Here is a 16,485-nt window from a genome sequence, read left to right on the forward strand (position 1 = left end):
CCCAATCCTTAACCCACCACACTGGGCCAGGGATTGAACCCACACTGCCAAAGAGACAATGTCAGATTCTCAACCCCTGCGCCACAGCAGGAGCTCCCACGTATTTTTTTTTTCTTGCTTTGTGTTTAAAAAATCATCAGTCTTACTGGAGTTTTCTTATTATTCTTCAAAGAAGGAGTGTTGCTTCTGCTAAACACGCCGTTATCCTCCATTCACGGAGTGTAAACTTTATAGACAAATATAACTGTGTATATACATAAGCAGAAAGAAATTAATACAGGCATACATATATATATATATATATATATCATGTGTGCAAATATTATTACAATGTTATCACTGCTGTATCTTAGTTTTGTAACGATTTTTGTAAACAGCACATTCAAATCACCGGTTTCAGGGAGTTCCCATTGTGGCTCAGTGGTAACGAACCCGACTAGTATCCACAAGGTTGTGGGTTCGATCCCTGGCCTTGATCAGTGGGTTAAGGATCCGGTGTTGCCATGAGCCATGGTGTAGGTCACAGATGGGGTTCGGATCTGGTGTTGCAGTGCCTGTGAGCAGGCCAGCAGCTACAGCTCCAATTCGACCCCTAGCCTGGGAACCTCCATGTGCCCAGGGTGAGCCTCTAAAAAGACAAAAAAAAAAAAATTTAAACATCCTACCAGGATTTTTGCGGAAGTCACAGTATCTTGTTAAGCTCTAGCCGCACTAAGGTTTAGCGGCTTTTCACCGGTGTCTGCCTCCCGGGCAGAGCGACGGGCACTCTCCCCAGCCCGCTCCACCCGGCCCGGCGCCCGGCTCCCCCTGTGACTGCAGATTTTCTTAACCACGAGGACCAGACCGTCTCGGGCCCTCCATTCTTACTGGGAAAAGTCCTCTGAGGGCATTTTCACACCTACTTCTCGCGTGGCGCCCCCGGGGCTCTGGATGCTCAAGACTGATGGCGACTTCTCTTCTCAGTGAAGGTTGAGCGGGACAGACAATCCAACGCCTCTTCAACCTCATTTCTTCAACACCTTGAAAAGAGACCATCAGAAGCTTCTCGCTTTCTGTGGTGGCGCCTGAGGTCACTCTGACTCCTGTTCCTTTTTTCCGATAGTTTTAGAATTTCTCTTGGCCTCCGATCTTTAACTTCTTTGGACCGTGGCTTTTCTGTTGCATTTTATTTTGTTTGCACCGTGAGTGCTCGAGACCTGAGCTCACCCAGCCTCGGCCCTGAGCGCTAGTTGCTTCACGGCAGCGGTTTTCACCTCCTTTTTCTAGGAGCTCAGAGATGACGCTCACACCCCATCGCCCACTTCCTCCGGCCATTCCCGTGTCTTCTCTCAGCCTCCCTGCTGTCCTCTGGCCGTGTCCTGAGCTGGAAAACTCATCATTCAGCCAGATGCCGGCTGCCTTCCCACCAGCTCCAGCTTCCGCATCCTCCATGCTCCATGAGGGTGGTCCTTCCTGATGGGCCGCTGCCAGCATCACCGGACATCCCGCCATCCCTGCCCCTCCCGGAATATGCGAGGGGTATATGGAATATGGATTATATGTAGGTACGTGAAAGTCATTTTTTTTTCTGTCTTTTTAGGGCCGCACCCTTGGCATATGGAGGTTCCCAGGCTAGGGGTTGATGGAGCTGCAGCTGCCAGCCTGCACCACAGCCACAGCAACATGGGATCCGAGCCATGTCTGCGGCCTACACCACAGCTCACGGCAACACCAGATCCTTAACCCACTGAGCAAGGCCAGGGATCGAATCCACATCCTCACGGATACTAGTCGGGCTCATTAACCTCTGAGCCACGACGGGACCTCCAGTACTTGAAAGTCGTAACACGCAGGCCTGTTCATGCAACTTCCTCTGCCACTGGTGGTTCACTAGTTGTCTATGGGGACAAGGCTTACCGGGATCCGCCCTATCTCGCCCCATGAGGCCTTCTGCTCTTGGCCATATCAGCCAGCAGCCCTGCCCCGGGCCAGCCCTCCACCCCACATGTGGGCTCTGAAACCAGCACTTTCTGGGTCTCTGGGCACAGGTACCTCTAGAGCACTGGGAACGGGGATAAACCCAGCTTTGCTTGTGTGGCACCGCTGTCCCCAGGAAGAAGCCAGGGTCACATGGGCCTCCCAGGTCAGGCAGAGGTTCTTGTCCAAATGCACTCAGGCCGGTGCACCCGGGGGCCCACCATGAGGCACCGCACAAAGCAGAGAACACACAAGCCTCGAGGGAGCAGCGGCTCCTTTCTTAACTTATGGCGATCCACATGGTACCGAAGCCCGCTGCCCAGAGGCCCCTCAGGGCCCGGTGGTCCCAAGGCAGGGCCTCTTGGGCGGGGCAGGAGCAGAGGGCCCTCCAGCACTGAGGGGTGCAGAGGCGGCGTCCAGCTGCCCATAAATACCTTTCCATAAATACGGCTGCTGTGTTTCCAGGCGAACGGGCTGGGCTGCAGCAGCCTCAGAGCTTAGCACCAGAAGGACTTGCTCGGAGGGCGGCCCACGCCTGCACCCGCACCCACACCCGCACCTGCCCTCACTCCCGCCCCAGGCGGTGGCGGGCGCAGCTCCCTCGGCCCTGAGGTCCTTGGCTGAGCGCAGAGCTGAGCCGGGAGGTGCCTCCCTCCTGGTCAACAGTTCTCGCAGAGCGAGAGGCCCCACCACGGTCCACAGGCCTCGAAGACAAGGCAGGGCCACAGTCCTGGCCCCGGGCGTCCTTCTTCAGCGGTCACCAAGGCCCTGGGGCTCCTCAGCGGTGCCTGTGAGGCCAGCCTCTCTGGGCTGCCCCTGACCTAGTGCTTCTCCGGGCTGCTGCCAAGCCTGGGGCCATGAGAGGCAGTGACAGGAAAGGCCGCTGCAGGACAGGAGAGAGGAGGGTCGGCCCAGGGCGGGTGGACACGCAGCCACCACCTCCCACTCCCCTTCTGTCCTTCCAGCTCAAGCCCAGCCCTCCCCCCAGCCGCTGCCCAGCCTCATCTCTGGGATGCCCACAGCCCTGTGGGGCCCAGGTTCTGCAAAAGTGCCCAAGCCTCATCCCTCCTCTGAGAACGGACCAGTGACACCACCAAATGCCACCCTTACCTGGGCCCAGGGCTGGAGACAGGCTCTGCAGGAGCTGGGAGGGCCCACCTGCAGGCAGACAGACACAGCTCAGCGAGAGCCCCGCCCTGGGTGGGCCCCAGCAATGGTGCTCAAGGCTTAACCCCACCCAGGCCTGCGGGGACCCCCACCTCCACCTCCCCAGCCTCTCCCCGCCTCACTCCTATGTGACTGGGGGGCTACCTGCTCCCCAAACGAAAGCACCCAGCCCTGTCCAGCCAGAGGGGGCCGTGCGGCAGGACTCCGGGCTGGATGGGGAGGGACTTCACTCCAGGCCAAGTCGGGTCCACTCCAGGGCAGGGGGCAGCGAGGCCCTGTCTGTCCTCCTTCCCACCCGGCTTCATGCAGGCAGGGCCTCGGGCCAATGAACCCCCAGCTCCTGACCCGCCCTAAATGGCAGGGGACCCAGGGCGCCTGTGGTGCAGTACCAGGTCTGACCACCAGGTGGCGCCGTGCACAGGGTTCCTCCCAGCACCAGACCTACAGGTTCTGCCTCCACCTGCCCGCCTGCCCTGTGCTGGAAGGGACACCTCGCCTAAAGGTCCTTAACGGTTTAAGTCCCTGGCTGCCTCAGAGAGACTCTGAAAGACACACACCACTACCAACCCTGAGGACCCCAGTTACCCCTCCCCACATCTCAGGGTCGGTCCTGCCCAGGCCTCAAGCCAGGAGCCCGTCTCTTTCCAGACAGGGCCCTCTTCATGCGGTGCCTTCTGGGCAGCAGGCTGGGCCCAGGGAAGCTGACCAGAGGACATCAGCAGGGCGGGGACACCCCACGCTTTGCCTACAGACAGCACAGTCCCAGAGCCTCAGGCTAAGGGCCGTGGTGCTGCTGCGGGACCTCCCCGCCCCCGCCCGCGGGTGGTGCAGGCACACGTATGCACACACGTGCACACACGTCACCATCAGGCCCCAGTTCACACAAACGCAAGGCCAGGAAGGGTCCGGGGCTCTGGGCTGGGTCAGCGCCCCCCACCAGGATCACCCAGCCCTGCCCACAGGGTCTTGGCCCCTGCAGGGTGAGTCCATCCACCCTTGCCTCTGCCTGGGCCTGGAGTCCGGGGGGTTGCTCCAGGGTGGTGGCAGGGCCGAGTCCCACCCCACAGTCCAGGTCCGGGGGCTGGAAGGCTCACGCGTCGCCCATCGCAGGCCGTGCGGACACCGCAGTTACTGCGCTGGACTGTGTGCCAACCTGGCCCAGGCTGCAGTGTCCTCCCCTCCCCCCCGAAGCCCGACTCACCCTGCCGGCACGTGGGCCCTGTGTAGCCATCCACGCACAGGCACTGCCCACTGACGGGGTCGCAGTCGGCCCCACCCCCGCAGGAGCAGCGCAGGGCACAGCCTGGCCCGAAGAAGCCCCTTCTGCAGCCTGCGGGTAGGTGGGGGGGGGTGGGAGAGCTGGGCCTCAGTGCCTCTCCAGTCCACCTGGGACCAGGCCCCCAGGCCTCGGGCCTCCCGGGGGGGGCGTCGTTCCCCCCAGTTAGTATGAGGCTGTCCCGTGAGAAAGCACCAGGCTCTGGGCACCAGCCTTAAATCACTGCCCCGAATTCCTGCCCAGCCCTGAGGCCAGAAGAGGGAGCTGGCGGTCAGGGATGCTCCCCCCAGAGAAAAAACGGCCGAGAGCCAGGAGGGGGACGTGTGTGCAGCCCCCGCAGGCCACCCTCCCCCAAGGCCTGGAGGGTCTCCTAACCAGGGCCTCTTCCTATGACTGTGGCCCCCACCCCAGGGAGAGGCCACGCAAGGGCTCTGGTGGGGGCCAGAGGGCAAGGCCTGGTCTTGACAACCAGAGCAGGAGCTCCAACCTGAGCCTCCTGCCAGCCGCTGCACCCTGTACAGGGACGGGCACAGTGCCCAGACCAGGGCACGACCCAGGAGGGGCTCCAGCAACACCAACAGACCCACATCATGCCCCCACCGAGCAAGCCCCCAGGCTCACCGAGGTCACAGGTGGTCCCCGTGCGCCCCGGGGGGCATAGGCAGCGGCCAGTGACCGAGTCACAGGGCACCCCATCCCCGCAGTCACACCGCTGGCGGCAGCCTTCTCCAAATGAGCCGGGCTCACACCCTGTTTGGGGCAGTGAGCTCAGTACCCCAGCCTGTTCCCAGGGCGAGGGGATGGGTGGGAGCCCGTGGGCGGGGGGCACAGAGCACTCACCTCTCTCGCAGAACTTGCCGTGGAAGCCGGCAGGGCAGAGACAGCGGCCACTGACAGGGTCGCAGGGGGCGCCATGCTGACACTCGCACGTCCCCCGGCAGCCAGCCCCATGGAAGCCGGAGGGACAGGCTGAGAGAGACCAGGGCGGGGGAGCTCCTGACGGGTTGCCCAGAGGCGGCGCAGGACCGGGTCAGGGCCCGGCCCCCCTTCCTCCCCCAGGCCCAGCACCTGCTCCCCCGTGACCCTGAGCCAGGGACCTCACCCCAGGAGCCCCATGGGGAGGGGTAGGGACAGCGGAGGAGTGCCCAGGGCCAGGCCAGGCCCACCCCACGACTCACCGTGCTCACAGGCCTGGCCATAGAAGCCAGGGCCGCAGTGGCAGGCCCCCGAGGCGGGCTCGCAGGTGCCCTGGTTGCGGCAGGAGCACTCCAGGTGGCAGGCGGCCCCGTAGCGTCCGGCGGGGCAGGCTGGGGACAGGCTGAGGGTCAGCCTCCCGCCACGCGAGGGCAGGGGTACAGGGGTCGGGCCCGGGGCACCAGCCTGACCCAGGCGACCCGGGGAGCCCCGCCCCCAAACACCCCTGAGCCCAGCCCTTCCCGGGGAACCCCCACACCACTGCCACTCAGGGTCGAAGCCTCCCCACCGCAGGAGCCAACCCTCAGGCCACAGGGCAATAGGGCCACCAGACTGGCGCAGACACTGACCCAGCTCACAGTGCGGCCCTGTCCAGCCCAGGCCACAGGAGCAGCTGCCGTTGGTGGCGTGACACAGGCCCCCATTTCTGCAGGAGCACCTGCCCTCACAGTTCACACCAAACCGGTTCTGGGGGCAGCCTAGAGACAGAGTGGGGCACTGCTCAGAGCTCTGGCCGAGGGCGGGACATCCTCCGGGGACACACCCTCATGAGATCAGGCATTCATTCAACAAACACTTCCCTGGGCCTCTTGGAGCCTGTCCCTGCCCCTGGGGCCCACATGTGCCAGGAGGCAACACCAACCACATCCTGCCTGTTCATTCATCCTGCCAGCAAACGCCAGGCCTGACTCGGTGCTGAGGATGACATGGGGCTGCAAGTGCTGCCCAGCTGGCCAGAGGGGTCAGGGAGACCTTCCTGAGGTGGCAGACCCCCCCCCCACACCCCAGGTTAAGAGGAGGCTGGGGGGCCCTGAACGCCACACAGCCCCTGTTCAGAATCTGACCCATGGCTTCCATCCTTCCCTGGGGGTGAGGACACGGTCTGGGTGAAGCCAGGCCCCAGGGCTTGGGAGACAGTCACCAGCCCCTAGATGGGGACCAGAGGGCAGCAGGTCCTGGTCCGACCTACCAGCCCTTGGGGCCAGATCAAGTAGCACGGCATGGCCTCGGGGACCAGGCATGCCCTCATGAGCGTGAGCCCCACAGCCGTCTCTAGGGGCCACCCCACTTCCCCACCGTGGCCTGTGTTCTGGGCCTCCCACTACGTGGGGTCCCCGACCCTGGGCCCAGCAGAAAGGGCCTGAGGGACGTCAGCCCAGAAGCCGGCTCCATCCTCAGCCCCGAGAGCTGCTGGACCCTCCCACTAGGGGGCGCTGGGTCAGAACCTGTGCCACCCCCACTGGCCACAGGGAATCAGACAGGACACTTGAGGACCCAAGTGGGCACGGCTGTCAGCCTCACTCCTTATCCTCAGGTCACCGAGGGATCCATGGCAGGGGCCCAGTTCTCCCACAGAGACCCCACGGCTTCACCCCATCACCTCCAGCTCATGAGGCAGCAGGCGGCTCTCACCGTGCTCACAGTGGACGCCGGTCCTCCCGGGGGGGCAGGTGCAGGTGCCAGTCACGGGGTCACAGGCCGCCCCCTGCCCACATCTGCACACGTGCGCACAGCCGAGGCCAAAGCGGCCATGTGGACAGGCTGCCGGGAGGAAACGAGAGGGTGGCCACTCCTGGCTGGATGCCCCCCTGGGATGGGACAGGACACGACAGGACAGGCGGGGTGGGGCTGGGGAGACTCCCATGTCTGCCCAGACAGGGCAGGGCCCCTGCTCCCGTGCACACACACACACCCCCACCCCCACTGGCATCTCCTCCACCCACAGGTCCTGCTGGGGGCCAGGCCTGCGCTGCAGTGACAAGTGACTTCCTCTGCCCCCAGCCCCCACCCCACCAGCCCAGCCAGGATCCCAGGCAGGGGGAACGTCCCCACATGATTCAGGGAAAGGCCCTTCTCTTGCCAGCATGCCCAGCTGGCCTCTGCATGGACACTGGTGGACATGGCCCATGTCAGGGGCACAGCCCATGGCCGGGCAGAGCCAGCCCGGGGGGACGCTGCGGTCACACCAAGACCCCCGGCTCAGCCCAGCCTGGAGCCAGGCCCAGTGTGGGGGCCAGGAAGGGGTGGTCAGGGCTGCCCTCCCGCAGGCTGAGCGGCCCCACCCTCACCTGGCCACTTACCAAGGCCACAATCGGTTCCAAGGAAGCCAGCAGGGCAGCGGCAGGCCCCCGTGGCCGGGTCACAGGAGCCCCCGTTGAGACACGCACATAGCTGCTCACAGCCAGGCCCGAACCGCCCAGGCGGGCACCCTGCAGGGGGAGGGCCAGCTGCCAGGGCCCGGGGCCCACCCTGCCCCACAAGGCGGAGCCGCTGACCTCCCGCCCCAGCCACCTTCCCCAAGGGCCCAGCAGGTGCATGGGCAGCACTCACGTTGCCAGCAGCCGGAGCCGTGGTAGCCGGCGGCACACACGCAGGCCCCTGAGGCCGGGTGGCAGGCCTGGTTCTCGCCAGGACATTGGCACTTCTGCCCACAGCTCTCCCCAAAGGTGCCAGGCGGACAGGCTGGGGTGCAGGCGGGAGGGGTCAGTCTCAGGCTGGAGCGCGTGTCCTCCCCAGAGCCCCTCCTGGGGCTAGAGGTCTCGGGGCCTGTGCCCTGAAGCACCCACTGCCCCAGGGCGCACCTAGGCGGTCACCTACCCTGCTCACAGCCGGGCCCCGTGAAGCCTGGGGGACAATGACACTCCCCGGAGACGTGGTGGCAGGCGGCACCAGGTGGGCACTGGCAGTGCTGGGCACAGCCCTCTCCAAACCAGCCAGGCGGGCAGGCTGTGGGAAGGCGCCGGTGGGGTGGTGGGGAGCCCGGCGCCCACGTGGGGCCCGGAGGGGTCCCTGCGTGAAGGACCCACCCCCACCTGGGGCGCTGACGGGGCTGGGGGCTCACCGTTCTCACACTGCGAGCCCCTCCACCCCGGGGGGCAGAGGCAGGCCCCGCTGACGTGGTGGCAGGCGGCCTCCCAGCGGCAGGCACAGGGCTCCTCACAGCGAACCCCAAAGGTGCCCTCGGCACAGGCTGTGGGGAGAGATGGGCAGCGGCTGAGTCCTGCTTCCTAGGCTGAGGCAGGAAGGCCCCACCCCGCACCTGCCAACTGACCGCCTCGTGAGGCCCCCACCCCCTGCCCGCCCAGGCCGCCCCAGGTGGGCCCCCAGCCTGCCCCACTCACGGCTCTGGCACTCATCCCCAGTCCAGCCAGCCAGGCAGAGGCAGTGGCCTGTGCGCGGGTCACAGAGGCCGCCGTTGAGGCATCGGCAGCTGTGCTGGCAGCTGGCTCCAAAAAGCCCCGGGAGGCACTCTGCAAGGTGGGATCAGGTGAGGGTCCACCCCGGGACCCAGGAGACCCCGGCTCCCCCCCACACTTCCTGCACCCACAGCCTCAGAGCCCATGTCCTTGGGAAGAGAGGGGCCCAGGGGGGGCTGGTCACACTGCAGGCCAAACTCAGGACCTGCCCCCTGCAACACTGGGCAGCATCTCTGGCCACAGAGGGAGGGGGCTGCACCAGGGCACGTTGGGGCGCCAGCCTTGGGTCCCACCAACCCTGCCGGGGCCCGCCTCCCTCCTCTGTCCATCCAGCGCTTACCCTTCTCACAGGCCAGGCCGGCCCAGCCCTCCGGGCAGCTGCAGTGGCCTGAGACAGGGTCACAGGTGCCCCCATTCTGGCAAAGGCAGGAATGCTGACAGTTCTCGCCATAGAGGCCTGCGGGGCAGGCTGGGGGGCGAAAAGAGAAGCAACTTGCAGCCTGCCACCAGCCAGGCCAGGGCCCAAGCCCTCCCAGGGCCAGTCCGTGGGGATCTGCAGCCCCACATCAGGCACTGGGCGCAGGGACCTCCCCCAGGGCCAGCTCTAGAAGGACCTCCCCCCCCACCCGGGCCCCCGGGCCCAACTCTGGGGGCTCAGGGCTGAAGGGTGTAGCCCTGGCGTCTAGGCCTTGCTCCCCATCAGGTGCCCAGGAAGGTCCTCTGCCCTCCCTGCCCCCCAACCCCAGGGGGCTTTATGTCCACCTGCACAGCCTGGCCCCAGACTCCTGGGCAGGGCTTACTCTGCAGGCAGGCGGGGCCCGTCCAGCCAGGGCCACAGCGGCACTGCCCGTGGACAGGATCACAGGAGGCCCCGTTAGAGCAGTAGCAGACCTGGCTGCAGTTGTGCCCGTATGTGTGGGCCGGGCAGGCTGCAGGAGAGGGGGGTGGTCAGGGGCCTGGGGGCACCGACCCAGGAGGGGCTGCAGCAGACAGTGCCCAGGCTGGCTCTGTCTGCCCCTCCTTCCAGCCTGGGCACCACTCGGAGCAGCCACAGATTACCCTAGCCCTAACCCTGACTGGCGGGACCCAGGGCTGATGGAGGCCTCACGCACTCTGGGAGCAGCGGGGGCCCTGGCGGCCAGGAGGGCAGAGGCAGGACCCGCTCACAGCGTCACAGGAGGCCCCGGCACTGCAGTTACAGGCGTGGTGGCAGTCCACTCCGAAGAAGCCGGCCGGGCAGGCTGCAGGCAGGGGCAGTGATGGAGACGGCCAGGGGTCCCAGGACCCCACCTGCACGCCCAGCCACCCAGCCTGCATCCCAACTCACCACGCTCACAGAAGGTTCCCCTCCAGCCGGCCGGGCAGGTGCAGGCCCCGCTGACATGGTCACAGGCTGCCCCGTGCTCACACTGGCACTGTTGCCCACAGCCTGGCCCAAAGTGGCCCTGGGAACACCCTGAGACACCAGACCATCAGCTGGGGGGGACAGTGAGCCTGACCCAGTCCTGCCCAGGCCTCTGCCACCCAGCCAGGGCCTGCAACAGTGGGCAGAAGAAGCCCCTCCCTACCCAAGGTCTCCGCATCCCTCCCCCATCTAGGAACCAAGCCCCGAGCCCTGGGGAGGAGGGAGCCCGAGGCCCATAAACCGGGCGGGGGCTTGGGGCCTACACTAAAGACCAGGTCCCCCGACCCTCAGCAGACCCCTCCCAGCCTCCTCCAGGAGCCAGGGGTCCCATGGGGTGGGACTGGCCCACCTTTCCCGGCCTGCCCCTCAGTGGGCCTTCTGTTGGGTCCAGGGTGGGGAGAGAGGGAGAGGAGGGCTCAGGTGAGGGGACTTCCTGCTCGTCTGGGGACAGGAGGGCAGGACCAGGTCTCCCGACGTGCACTTGTGCATGTGCAGGCGTGCGCGGACACGTGCAGGCGTGCGAGAGCCAGGTCAGGACTCACGCTGCTCGCACCGCGGGCCCACGTAGCCAGCCTCACATGCGCACAGGCCACTGACGGCATCGCAGCTCCCATGGCCTGCACTGCAGTTGCAGATGTGGCTGCAGTCAGGTCCCCAGTGCCCACTGTCACAGGCTGCAACAGAGGCCAGTCACTCTGTTTGGGCCTAGCAGAGCCCACAGGCACCACGGCCAGGTCAGGGGATGGGGCCTGGATGGAGGCTGCCCGGGGGCCTCCTACCTCTCTGGCAGCTGAGACCGGTCCACCCCGGGGCGCAGCTGCAGCGGCCAGTGGCCGGGTGGCAGTGTCCATCATTGGCGCAGGAGCACCGCGTTTGGCAGCCAGGCCCAAACCAGCCTGCTGGGCAAGCTGCAGGGGGGCGGGGGGTGAGAACCAGCCCCCCCCCGGGGGGGCAGGGGGCTGGGCCGGGGCGGCGCAGCACTCACCATCCTGGCAGCGGCTGCCGGTGAAGCCAGGGCGGCACAGGCAGGCTCCCGTCTCGGGCTCACAGGTGGCACCATGCTCACACGCCGGGCAGATCTCCTGGCAGCCCAGCCCCCAGCGGCCCTCGGGACATTCTTCCCCCCCCCGCCCCACAGCCGGTCAGTCTTCCCCAGTGCCTCGCTGGGGCCCTCAGAGAGCAGGAAGTTCTGTCCCCACCTGAGCTGTCCCGGAGGAGACAGAGGAATAGCTCGTGGTCACTTCCAGCCCCCTCGTGGGTGGCACGCTACGGGGCATCCACCACCAAGAATGGGAGCCCGTGGCCCAGGATGGCTCAACAGGCTAAAAGGGCCCCACCAGAGGGACAGTGAACCCAGGCCCTGATCAGGCAGCTGGGAGGACAAACCACAGGCCCAGGGATGGCTGGGGGCTGCTGGCCAACTTGTCCCCGTGGCCGATGTCCGCAGTGCACCTCTCTATGGGCGCATTGTGGGTACAGCCACGAGGCAGCCACAGATGCCCACATCCAGACCCAAGGCTGGCTGATATGGGCTCTTGCAGCTGCTGTGGGCTCTTGCAGCTGCTGTGGGACCTGTGGGGCTCCGGGGCGGGGGCCAGGGCTTCCCGAACACAGCCCGGGGCTGGGGGCCCCAAACATGGCCAGGACAGGGAGACGAAGGGATCCCAGGACATGGCTGCCACTCACCTGCCCCACAGTCATCCCCGGTCCTCCCAGGAGGGCACAGGCACTGCCCCGTGACCGGGTCGCAGGGGGCCCCCCGACAGGAGCAGGAGCCAGAGCAGTTCAAGCCAAATGTCCCCGCCGTGCACTCTGCAGGGGGCAGCAGCAAGGACCTCAGCCCCTACTCGGAGCTGCCCTCCTCCCCCACCCCAGGGGGGCTGCGGGACACAGCCAGGGCCCCCTGGTGACGAGGGCAGTCACAGGAGTGGGCAGGAGATGGGGCATGGGCAGGGAGGGGTCTGCTTGTGCTGCCCCCCCCCGGCTGGTCACCTCCATGTCCAGGAGTGGGGGTGTCCTGGGGAGGAGAGCCAGCCGGTGCTGGGCCCAGAGCAGGGCTTCAGGGAAGAACGCCGGGGCCATGAGCCTCGCCCACTCGTGAGGGTCGCAGTGGCTGCTCCAGGGGCCTTGCAGGGCCCCCGCACCCCCGCCTGCCCTGGTTGGGACAGCAGCCCGGCAGTGAGAAGGCCCTACTGGCCCCTGCACAGAGCGGCTGCCAGGAACGCTCTGGGCCTAGGAAGACCAGCACAGCCCCTGGAGTGGGCGGGCAGAGGGCCACGCTCCACAGTGAAGAATTGGGACCCCAAAACCGCAGTGGGGCTGAAGTGAGGACCCCCCACTTTCAGAGAAGGTGGAGTGGGATGGCGCTGGGCCTGGGGCCTCCCCCGGCCCTAAGACGGATCTGGACAAAGCCCACACCCCAGTGAGCCCTACGAGGGCCCACACCCCGCGGGGACCACCACGGACACAAGCCGGTCAATAGGCGGGCACGCAGGGCACACAGCGGGTGGCCGGGCGCGGCACACACCCAGCAGGTGACGGGGAGAGTCACTCACACTGGGGGCGCCCACGCGGCCTGCACTGAGGGCAGGGAGGCCCAGTGGTGCCCAATGGAGCTGTCCCACCAGGCCTGGGAGCCCGCTCCACTAATTGGGGGCAGACGGGCATTTGGGGCCATAATACTTTCCAGACCTAACCACAGCGGGGAGCTCATCATTGCTGTAAAAATATGTGTGTCATTTCCTGCGGCTCGTCCTTAGGGCACTGGAGGCTTTTAAAGAAAAAAGGGAAAGAAAAGCAAAGAAAAGCAGCAGGGAAGGTTTGGGGGTGAAGGCCCTCCCGGCTCAGGCCCAGCAGACGGGCCGCTGAGGCGGAGAAAGAGCCTGGGCCCCTGGGGGGAGCGGCAAAGAGGAGAGTCAGGCGAGTCAGGGGAGCTGTAGCCCTGTCACCGGGGTCGGATCCTCCAGCTCCTGCTGCTCCACAGATGGGGGACGAAGGCACCTGAGACCATGGGGTCCCCAGAGTGCAGGTGCACTTGCGGGGGTGGGGGGTTCCAGGCTGGGTTCCAAGCCCCCCACACACCCTTCCTGCACCAACCGGAGCCAAGAGCCCTCGGGAGGATCACCCAGGGGGCTCCTGGACCACCAAGCAGGAGGGGCCGGGCCTGGGTGCAGAGAGAGGCTGACCCCTCGGCTGGAGCTGGGCAGTGGGCTCCCCCCCACCTCCCTGTTCCCCAGAGAGATGGGGCAGCTGGGTGGCAGCTCTGACAGAGGGGGACTGGAGCTGCTGCCCTGCCCAGGGTCAGCCACTCACACCGCAGGCCCCCTCGGCACCCGCCCTGGAGGATGGATGGGGAGGACATGGTGTCCTGAGCCAAGGGGGTCCCAACCTGCCCGCCCTATCGGTGGCCAGGGCCATCCCACTGCTCACAATGAGGGCTCCCCCACCCTCAGCTGCCCATGACAGGTAAACGGAGGGCCTGCCAGCCTCCAGCCTCACCTGTGCTTGGTGCCCAGTCACACCACCCCTGGCCTGGGCATCCACGTGGAGGACTTTCTGTCACCCACGTCCCACACTGGCACCTCCCACCCAGACTTCGCTCCGAGGGCCACCCTCAGGGGCAGCTGCCTCTGTCCCGCCTGCGCAGACCCACCAGGGCGGAGCCCCAGGGCCCGGCTGCCAGCACAGGGCATACGCAATCCGTTCCGTGATGGATGAGCCAGGGATCGAGGGTGGGGACAGCCTTGGAGAGGCACCGAGCCCTCCTCAGGGATGCCCTGCACACGCCCACGTGCGCTCACACGCACGCTTTCCAGAGCACAGGGGCAGGCACCACCATGTGACCAGGGCAGGGACTGGCGCTGCCAGGTCAAGGGCCCACCAGGGTCAGGCTGCAGGGCTGACTCAGCCTCCAGCTAGCAGCAGCTCTGGTGCCCGCGCCCTGCACAGGCCAGAGGACCCATACCCCACCCAGACCCCGGGCACCGGGCAGCCACTCACCTTGCCCACAGTCCTTCCCCTGGTAGCCGGCAGGACACTCCTTCCCACACTCGCCGCTGACGGGATCACAGGCCACACCCGGGGGGCAGGTGCACGTCTGCAGGCACCCGGGCCCAAAGAAGCCCAGCCGGCACTCTGCAGGGGAGGGGAGAGGGGCTGCAGGGTTCTGCCAACGCCGCCAGGGCCCACCCCCCACGGCCCTGCACTCACCATCCTGGCACCGCTCGCCCCCGAAGCCTGCCTTGCAGGCACAGGTGCCATCCTTCTTGTCACACGCACGTGTGTTCTGCCGCTCACACTGACACTCCTCCGAGCAGCCCAGCCCAAAGGCCCACGGCGGGCAGGCTGCGCCCACAGAACCATTGTGAGGGGCCATTCCCCCGCGAGCACACACCCTTACCCATCCAGGGTCTCGAACCAGTTCACTAGGCTGTGCCCTGCACAGTGCCGGGGGCGCTGGCCCCATTGTGCACATTTCGCAGACGAGAAACAGGGTCTCAAACAGCGCTTCCCAGCCAGGAAATGCTAGAGGGCCCCGTTTCCTCCCTCTAAAACTGCTGCATGAGGTCTGCCTGCCATCACCCCCTTTTCTCCACCAGCCCACAGCCTCTCCCACCCCAGTGTCTGTGGACCCAGGCAGGGGTGATCCCGCTGCAGGCTCAGAACTTGCTCTTGCTGCCAGGAAACTCCAAAAGCCAAGATGAGCTTCCACGGGAGGGCAGCCCTGCCCACGTCTGCAGCCCACCCACCAGCCTGGCCGGGGTTGGGACTGCCCACCAGGGCCCCCTGGTGGACAGCACAGTCCAGAGAACATGGCTTTGAGTCCGCGGACCTGAGGCAGACCCCCCCATCCCAGCCGGGGACCTCGCTGAGCCCCCGGGTCCTCTGGTGTCACTGTAAACGGTGACAGCTGAGCACAAGCTGGACTGTGGCAGGAAGGCACCACAGGTGCCTGGCCCATTCGATAGCCCCGTCCCCCACCTCCCCGGACGCGGAGGCAGCCAGCAGGCGGCAGGACTCACCGAGGTGGCAGAAGCGGCCGTAGAGCCCTGGATCACACAGGCAGGCTCCGTAGAGGCGGTGGCACCGACCCCGGTTGGCACAGTGGCATTTCTTACGGCACTGCTTGCCATAGAAGCCTTTGGGGCAGCCTGCAGGAAGCGGGGGGGGGGGCGCTTGATTGCCCACCCAGACACGTACCTCCCACCCAAGGAGATGCCCATTGCCCAGAACAGGAGCCAAGAGGGGGGCCCAGGCCTCCGGGACACGGCCGGAGGGCTCTGGGCCACCAGCAACCTAAGGATCCCACACCCCAGACAGGGAGCATCCCAGAGGCTGGTGAGGGCACCACGAGGTCAGAGCAGGGCCATCTGCCCTGGCTGGCCAAGTGCCTCCCCAGCACACATGCAGGAAACGCTCAAAGACAGCCCACTCTCCCTGCCTGACGGGCACCAACACGCCCTAACCACCAAGCTCTCCAGGAGCATCCAAATCCAACGGGCATCCTTGGAAGAGAAGGGGAGGGAGGCTGGACACAGGAAAGAGGAGCCATGGGAAGACAGAGACAGAGACCAGAGGGAGGCAGCCGCCAGCCTGGAGCACCTGCAGTCTAGGAAACCAGTCTAGGTGCCCCTGATAGCTGGGATAAACCTCCTCCAGCTCACCTGCACAGGTGCACTTTACACACAGGACCCTGACCAAGGCCCCGTCTGCAGGAAGCCACACCTCATCACAAACAGCAGCACTAAAATGCAGACCCTTTAACTGCCAGGAGGGCCCCGCTCATACACACAGCTTCACACAGATGGCTTCCGACAGGCAGCAGGCTTTCTGATCACAGGGGAAGGAAGGCAGAGACGCAGACTGCGCCGAGGAGGGGACCCGCAGGAGGCACGGAAAGCCCTGCTGCCCGCCCTGAGACCTCAAAGCCTCCCTGCAGAGCTGACGCAGGCCACTACAGGCACTGGGGATGGGTACCCTGACTCCACCAGCCGCTGCCAAGGCGGGAAGCCCTTGAAAGTTTAGCTACACTTGCCTGCAAAGCAGCAGAAACGCACAGGTCCAAAGATTTAAGATGAATCACCAGTCACCTGGGAGACTTACGTGAACTCACTAGTTCCTCCAGAATGTTGCAACGTCAGAGGGACAGAGGATGTTAGTTCCAGCCCATTCGGTGTGGCCCCAGCCGTGTTCCCACCCAGCCACCACACAGCTCCCCTTGAATGCTTCCAGAAACAGGGAGCTCATTACCTCCCAGGGGAACCCATGACGAAAGGGCTGTTCTTCCTCCA

The 16,485-nt window shown here is 65.6% G+C and overlaps 1 protein-coding gene across 1 annotated transcript in view; it reads right to left on the minus strand.

Moving 5' to 3' along the window:
- Positions 1-2,213: 2,213 nt before the first annotated feature.
- The window catches only part of MEGF6 (multiple EGF like domains 6), an 89,279-nt gene continuing 75,007 nt past the window's right edge, over positions 2,214-16,485 (minus strand). The window contains exons 17-40 of the mRNA XM_047791424.1: positions 15,217-15,345; positions 14,405-14,539; positions 14,195-14,329; positions 11,882-12,007; positions 11,181-11,312; positions 10,975-11,103; positions 10,738-10,869; positions 10,118-10,246; positions 9,903-10,031; positions 9,591-9,719; positions 9,131-9,259; positions 8,716-8,844; positions 8,436-8,564; positions 8,192-8,320; positions 7,925-8,056; positions 7,675-7,803; positions 7,007-7,135; positions 5,944-6,072; positions 5,578-5,706; positions 5,240-5,368; positions 5,021-5,149; positions 4,325-4,453; positions 3,067-3,114; positions 2,214-2,839 (exon numbers count right to left, since the gene is read on the minus strand). Of these exons, the coding sequence (XP_047647380.1) occupies positions 2,778-2,839; positions 3,067-3,114; positions 4,325-4,453; positions 5,021-5,149; positions 5,240-5,368; positions 5,578-5,706; positions 5,944-6,072; positions 7,007-7,135; positions 7,675-7,803; positions 7,925-8,056; positions 8,192-8,320; positions 8,436-8,564; positions 8,716-8,844; positions 9,131-9,259; positions 9,591-9,719; positions 9,903-10,031; positions 10,118-10,246; positions 10,738-10,869; positions 10,975-11,103; positions 11,181-11,312; positions 11,882-12,007; positions 14,195-14,329; positions 14,405-14,539; positions 15,217-15,345 (2,966 nt within the window). The 3' untranslated portion in view covers positions 2,214-2,777. The remainder of the gene's footprint in view (positions 2,840-3,066; positions 3,115-4,324; positions 4,454-5,020; positions 5,150-5,239; positions 5,369-5,577; positions 5,707-5,943; positions 6,073-7,006; positions 7,136-7,674; positions 7,804-7,924; positions 8,057-8,191; positions 8,321-8,435; positions 8,565-8,715; positions 8,845-9,130; positions 9,260-9,590; positions 9,720-9,902; positions 10,032-10,117; positions 10,247-10,737; positions 10,870-10,974; positions 11,104-11,180; positions 11,313-11,881; positions 12,008-14,194; positions 14,330-14,404; positions 14,540-15,216; positions 15,346-16,485) is intronic.

This window comes from Phacochoerus africanus, chromosome 8 (assembly GCF_016906955.1).
Source record: "Phacochoerus africanus isolate WHEZ1 chromosome 8, ROS_Pafr_v1, whole genome shotgun sequence".
NCBI lineage: Eukaryota > Metazoa > Chordata > Mammalia > Artiodactyla > Suidae > Phacochoerus > Phacochoerus africanus.